At 49.2% G+C, this 7,447-nt stretch overlaps 1 protein-coding gene across 1 annotated transcript in view; it reads left to right on the forward strand.

Annotated features, from left to right (window-relative positions):
- Positions 1–7,447, forward strand: part of DNAH3 (dynein axonemal heavy chain 3) — a 127,899-nt gene that overhangs the window by 26,986 nt on the left and 93,466 nt on the right. Inside the window, exons 16-19 of the mRNA XM_019649817.1 lie at positions 486–609; positions 1,599–1,752; positions 2,560–2,704; positions 3,769–4,012. Coding sequence (XP_019505362.1) covers positions 486–609; positions 1,599–1,752; positions 2,560–2,704; positions 3,769–4,012 — 667 coding nt within the window. The remainder of the gene's footprint in view (positions 1–485; positions 610–1,598; positions 1,753–2,559; positions 2,705–3,768; positions 4,013–7,447) is intronic.

The raw sequence follows: 7,447 nt of genomic DNA on the forward strand, positions 1-7,447 counted from the left end.
ATTTGACTGACCAGAACCACAGGACGCGTAAGGCAACTGACGTTGATATTGCTACTGATATTGAACTGACAGGGAGACCGAGACTCAGATGGGGTGACATGGCTTAAAGAGGAGAACTGGAACTTCATCCCAGGTTTCTACCCTGCGCTGACCCAGCTCAGGAAGGCAGTCAAGTGCAGTGGTTAGAACATAGGCTGGGAAGTTGGTGAGACCTGGATTGGAAACCTGCTCTGCGACATTCTAGCAGTCTAGTGACTTTGACCACTTGCTTCACTGTTTCCGATCTGTAAAAACAAAGATGACAATACTGTCTACCTTCTTGCCTGGCCCTTGGTAAACGCTGGCTGTCATTCATCCATCATGGGCCCATCCAGTTATTGCCCCATCCCCCACCATGTCTGTTGACCTCTGGTTCTGCTGAATTAATTCCACACATGCTGACCTGTGCTGAGCAGTGTCCAAAGCCAACTGTGTGTGTTTTGCAGAAGAGGATATCAAATTGAACAGCACCTTGCTCCTCTGGCCAGACCAGATTGAAGATATCTTTGAAAACAGCCGAAACCTGCTCTATAGCAAGAGAGATCAGGCGGAGATGGACCTCATGAAAAGGTACAGGGAGCATCCAAGGTTGTTTTAGAAATGATCCCCGGCTTCATAACGCGCTGCCCGTTTCCTGGTTCTGTCTGGAGCCCCCCACAGCAATGCGTGGGCGAGGGCTGAAGACAGTCGGCGGAGAAGGAATTTCCTTTTGTTTCCCACCGAGGGATGTTCTCTTTAAGTCTGCTGTAACCCCTGCCAATGCCTTCCCTCCCTGCCTCGAGCAGTTGGAATTTGGCCGTGCAGAGAGAAAAAAGACAAAAATAGTGGCATGTAATAACGGCCTTGCAATAATAACGGCAGAATCCGCCTTCCATTGGAGACCACAGATGTGTGACATGTCAGGGCAAGGATAACAAAGGCCTGGCAGGAGGCTGACGAGATGCCTACTGTGCAGCTGGTCTTGTTCCGTGCCAGCGCACTGTCATCATTATTTCTTGATTATTTCTTACGGGTTTCTACTAGGTGCTCTGCTCTTTTCTAGACACGAAATTGTGCTGGGCTGCTAAGTAAAGACAAAGAACATGTAGGCATACTGAAAACTCAGGCAATTGAGTGATGTGGGCAGGTACCCTGTACATGGTAAAGACACGCACTCATGCACACGCATGCACACGTGTGCACCCCCTCCCCAGCTTGTAACACTTTATGAACCTCAGATTCATACCAATTACTATCCCTTCCCACATGACACTCCCACTGCCCAACTGGAGGTCCCATCATCCCTGCAAACTCTCACAAAGGGACAGAGTAGATAAAAGCAAGGGTTTCTACACAGAATGGGAATTAGGGCTGAAGGGCAAACCCATTTCATCGCTGCCTTCAAAATATGTCTTAGGTCTGCTGCCCGGAGAAAAAGTCACAACCACGAAAGGTGTGTGTGTGTGTCCTATCAGAGATCAAATTCCCCCCAGGCTCGCATGTGGGTGAGCAATGCCGTGACTTTGAAAAATCACAAAATGGAAAAGCTGAATGTGATTGGGGGCTGTCTTTACTTTCAGGTGCTCAGAGTTCGAATTGAAAGTCGAGGGCTACAGCAAGCTACTGGAGGGTTTTAGGAAACGCGAAGTGATGACTACAGAAGAAATGAAACACAACGTGGAAAAGCTTCACGAGCTGTCCAAGAACCTCGACCTGGCACTCGTGGAGTTTGAGGTTTGGGGACTGGGGTGGGGACCTGAGACTCTGTGCTGCTCTGTGACAGTTTCTGGTCCTTGGTTTTGTATTTTCCTAACATTACCTGTCAGGTGGATAGTGTTGGTTTGTTCATTGATTGGCTCTTTCATTGGTACTTTCAACTACCTTTTTCCACATCCTACATTATACTAGCTTTTTTGTTGGTCATTGAGAACACAGAGAAGGAATTATAATAGAATAATCCGTCATGTGCAGCAAGCCTTTATCACGTGCATTGAGCCTTTATCATGCGCTCAGCTCTGTAAAAAGGGCTTCCTGTGCGATAGATCAATTAATGCCCATAACAAACCTGTGCGGTACACACTGTTATTGCCCCTATTTATCCCTATTTAAAATGATAACTAAGACTTGGAGAAGCTGAGGAACTTTCCTTGAAGGTCAACTAGCAAGTTTTTTAACCATTAAAGTTCTTCCCTCTGAGGCAAGTCAGCACAAGAAGGCAACATCATGTGAACAGCTAGCGTACATGTGAAAATTGTGCAAATGGGGACATGGGTCTGTTACAGTGGGAATGAAGTTGGTGGAGCAAGTAGCAAATCACCCTAGAGTTTCACCCGACTAGATCTCAGCTGCCATGGCCCGTGGAGGGACAAAGGGACCTTCTTGCTTGAGTCCATGCCTTATTTTCCTCCCTTGCTTTCCAGGCAAACAAGCATCTTCCTCCACTTGGTTTTCAGAGCATTGAGGGATTTGCCATGGTGGCTTCTAGGCTCAGGAGCACCGCCCTTTTGCACCCAGCAAACAGCACCCCCTTTTGCCCTGCAGTTGATCAACAAGGAGGAGGACCTGCTGGAAAAGGAGAAGAGCGCCTTCCCTCTGCTGCAAACCGTGATGACCAACAAAGCGCCCTACGAGCAGCTGTGGGTGACGACGTACGAGTTCAGCATCAAGTCAGAGGAGTGGATGAACGGTGAGCTGTCTCACTCTGCTGGGCAGGTGGGGGTCGGGCCATGGAGCCACCCCAGCCAGCTCTGAAATCAAGTCTGAACTTCAGATTCCGGCTGAACTTTGCACCGTGTCCTGGTCCTCCGGATTAAGGCAGCCATAGTCAGACTCCTCTGATCTGATGGTGATGGAAGGCTGGGACCAAAGACCCAGATCTATTGCCAGGGGCAAACATTGGGCAGCCCCTCAGAGACATGGATTGGGTAGCGACTCAGAGAGGCGAATGGTGGGGGAAGAAGATGGTGGCTCCCCTATTGTGCGGCCTCAGGAAAGGCCGGCCGGGGTGCTGGAGACTTCTAGAAACTACTCCTTTAACTCCAAAGCCAACAGGGCATAATGATTGGTCTGCTATGGGGCACGGGGCAGGGAGGGAGTGTGGAGGACCGAGGGTGCTTTCTAGATTGTCAACTCAGGCAATGTGGGGGATTGGCCATCACTAACCATCATTAGTCAAGTCTTCGGCTAGTCTTCTTGTTCTTATGCGAGTGTCTTTCACAGAGCAGAAGATTTTAATTCTAATTTGAGGTGTCATGCTTTGTTTTTAAAGTAGTCTGTTTTTAAATAATTGCAAGTGCCTACCTACAAGATGCCAGAACTGAACAGAGAGCTCGCATATCCCCATCACTGTCATTCCCCGGTGGCTAATAGTTCACAGTATCTGTGGAGCTTCCTTCTAGAGCAGCACCCATAACCTCCTAACACTGGATTCCCGATCTGCCTTGTGTTACACGCCAGGCATCATGGTAGCCACTGTACGCATCTCACTTATGTTCATGGCCACCCTCTGAGGCAGCCATTGTCACCTGTGATACACAGGTGATACTGCTGAGGCTTTGAAAGGTTCACTAAACACACCCAAGGCTTCACGGGCTGAGCCGAAGTTTCAGATCCAGACCCAACTCCAAAGCCTGCGTTCGTTCCAATCTCCATACCGTAGGCCCACTTCTCAGTCCTGGGAATTCAAGGTGCACGGGACTGACACCTCCCTGGCGGCCTGACCCTTCGCTCACCCCGTCTTCTCTATTTCAGGACCCCTCTTTTTACTGAATGCTGAGGAAATCGCCGAGGAAATAGCGACCATGTGGCGGACGATATATAAATTGACCAAGACCTTCGCCGACGTGCCTGCGCCCAGACGCTTAGTAGAAAACGTGAAGATGAAGATTGAGAAGTTCAAGCAGCACATCCCAATCCTCAGCATTTCCTGCAACCCAGGGATGAGAGACCGGCACTGGCAGCAGGTCCTGAAATGCCCCCGCAGCCCGCCCAGCCCGTACCTGGCCTGGGAACCCCTTGGGAGGCAGGCGCCATTATGGGTCAAGCTTCTCTTCTGAAAGGAGCATCTGTTGGAGGCCAGGGGGGTAGTTATGGGGGTAACAGCCTTTGGATGGAAGGAAGCAGGCAGGTGAAAGGGTGAACTGCCTGCCTCTGCACATGACCCTTGACCCTTTCCTTTGGGGACTCCAGTACTTGTGGTTCAGCGCTATTCCAGCCAAGGCTCCCCTTGTCTGCTCCGGAGCCTACAGGGTCAGAAGGGTGTTGAGTTGCAGTGGGAGGTGCCTTGCTTGGTTCCTTCACCTTGGCTACACCTTTCCCTGGGGGCTCCTAACAGCGCCCCTCTGAGCCTGCTGACTCCCGCCTAGCTTGTCTGGCAGGCAGGCGCTATTCGGAAATATTGGGTTGTTGGAAAAGTCATGACGTATTTTTTTCTATGTTTTTCGTTGCAAAAATGCATCATGTCTTTTCCAACAACCCAATAATTTAACATCTACTTTCAGGTCTTTGAGTCTATAAATCAGAATGATAAATATTCTCCCTAAAAATAGTTGGGATTTTTATAAGCACCCAAGTGTGAGGGTGATAAACGTGGTGTGAACACTGAGCAGAGAAAGGAAAAATTCACTGTGTTTCTGTAATAATTATCATATTCAAGGGCTAGCAGTGGCCTTGAAATGACCTCGACCAGGGAGCTTCTGTGTGCAGAGGTGGAGATGAGCATCCATAAGCAGAGTCATGTCCGACCTGGCCTGGACTGCCCTCTCTGGGATCATGCACAGGCTGAGGACACTGGCTCTGGAAAGGCCCCACCTCCCCACCTGAGAGCGCGCCCAGGACCTTCCCGAGAATGGAGCCTGAGCATGTGGCTAGGAGCCTTTTGACCTCCCTGGGAAGGCAGAGACCTTGACACAGGAGAGATTTGGGAACTTCCTGTAGAGGGGAGCTACTTTCAGTTTCCCGGAAGCCTTGAAACTCAAGATCCCCTAAGTGAGGGGTGTAGAGAAGGGCAGAGGAGAGGTCACCTGGCTGGGTGCCCTTGTGGTCTCGTGCTGCCCAGCAGAGGGATCTCCGTAGCACAGCTGCCCACAGGGTGCCTTCCCCGGGGACCTAGCCTGGCAGGGCTGGGGAGGTTAGCGGTGCCGGGTCTCTCGATGAGATGGAATTGTAGGAAGTGCCCGCATCAATGCCGTTTAAGCACCCTGCAGGAGGGCTCGGAAAGCTGTCTCCTCCACCTGGCGCTTCCCCATGATGACGCAGTTCTTACACATGGGCGCCATTCCAAGACATTCATAATTCTCACTTACAGACCACGTAGGTAGACAGGTTGGGGAAAAAATGCCCCTTAGAATTAATATATCACAGTAATAATGGCTGAGGCACACTGAGTACCGACCATGTACCGGGTACTGTGTTGCACCCTTTCTATGGATTGCCTCAGTTCATCCCCCCAGCAGCCCTTTCAGTTAGGGACTGTCATTATCTCCATTGCGCCACTTAGGTTAAGTTGTCATGTGGCTAGTAAGTGAGAAGGGAGCGAACGGGGGTCCAGGTCTCTGACTGCCCAGGTGGGTGAAATGGAAGCAAGAAAAAGCAGATGAGGGAGGGAGTGGACAGTAGGGGGCATTGAGCCCCAGGTGAGCGTGGAGAGCTCTGGGAAGGTGCCTGCAGAGCTGTGCGCCCTGATGGAAGCCCAATGGGCTGAGTAGTTAACAGTGAGCTCAGAAAGGACAGAGGCCTGCAGATACACTTGGGGCTGTCCCCACTCCGAGCCCCTTTCTGCCTTCATTGTAGATCGCAACCACACATCACCCCGTGACAACCCAGGCTTGGTGAAGTCCTTCTCTGTCCTAATGCCCAACTTAGGAGATCCATTTGCACAGATTCTGGTTTTGGGGGCTTTGAAGACTAGGCCGCCTAAAGCCGTCTAGGCTGTAAGACGGATCTCCTGGGGCCATGGGTGGCTGGGCGGAGGTTTCTGACCATTTCCCAGAAATTAAGCAGAAAAACCTGGTCCCTGTTTTGGGGGCACAGACTTCACTGCTGTCAGCAAAGGGGGTGGCTACTGTGGTTTAAACCAATATGGAACCAAGTGACATTTGTCCTCAGGAAGAATCCACACTGATGAGGAACAAAGCTGGCCTCTAGGACACTGCTGCCCAATAGAAATATAATATGAGCGCATGTGTGATTTTAAAGTTTCCGGTGGCCACATTTTAAAAAGCCTAAGCAGATGAAATCAATTTTATGAATACATTTTATTTAACCAACCATATAAAAAATATTAGCATTTCAATAGGTAAATCAGTATAAAAATATTAATGTGATGTCTCACATTATATCTTTCATACTATGTCTTTAATAATGCTGTACTTTTACCATTACAGTGCATTTCAGTTTGGACTAATTGCATGTCAAGTTCTTGGTCACCACCAGGGTTCTACTGGCTCCATACTGGACAGTGTAGTTCTAGGCTCTTAGCTTTTAGAAAACCAGATGCTTTGTTAGTCTCTGCAATGAACAAAAGCAATTGACGTAATAAATCTACCAACACTCTGGGTCTTTCTTATGGGCCAAGTACCCTGCCACGTGCTTTATATGGTTATGTCATTTTGTCCTAGAGATAGTCAGTGTGTTGTTCTCAGCTGTACTTTCGGGTCTCAGAGAATGAGAGCTCAGGGCCAGCAGGAACAGTTGTGCAGACTGTGCACTGCACAACTCTAAGGAGTGCTGGTGTTGTGCACTGCAGTGTGAGTTGTACTTTCCGAAGTTAAGCAACATATGAATAACTTGCACAACTGTACATAGCAGACCTGTGAGAGATGGTAAGAGCTTTTGGAGTCAGAATTCTATCCAAGTCCCAACTGTGCCATTTGTTAGCTGGATGATCATGGACAAGATACTTAATTTCAATGTCTTAGTTTCCTTATACGTAAAACGGTAATAAAAACACATGAGTACCTTCTTTATTATGTTGGGAGAATGAAATAAGTACCTAAAGCTCTTAAAACAGCGCCTCCTACCTAGTAAGCCCTCAGTTAATGGTACTTTTATTATTTCCATTACCTTCGCGATCCTCCAGGTGTCCTCAGCCATTTGAGTTAGCTGGTTCATTCCTGCTTTCTCTACGCCAGGCCCCAGGGACACAAGGGTAAATGACAGAACATTTCTGCTCTGACATTCTTTAGTCCTTCTGGGGCCGGACAGAGATGCACCTGGGCAGTTGGTGAGGTTTTCCAGTCTTATTCCCCTGCATCCCTCGTTCTCCTCTTGAGCACGTGTAACCCTCAGACTGCCCCGATCTTGCGGTCCCCGGGAGGAGTGTTCACAAGCCGCCAGAGACTTCACTGAAGTCCTTTCTTGGGGATGTTTTCATTTAAAGCACAAGCTCAGCATAGCATTTACACCAAAAGAAAGGAACATCAAGTGCTAC

This window comes from Hipposideros armiger, unplaced genomic scaffold (assembly GCF_001890085.2).
Source record: "Hipposideros armiger isolate ML-2016 unplaced genomic scaffold, ASM189008v1 scaffold_135, whole genome shotgun sequence".
Taxonomy (NCBI): Eukaryota; Metazoa; Chordata; class Mammalia; order Chiroptera; family Hipposideridae; genus Hipposideros; species Hipposideros armiger.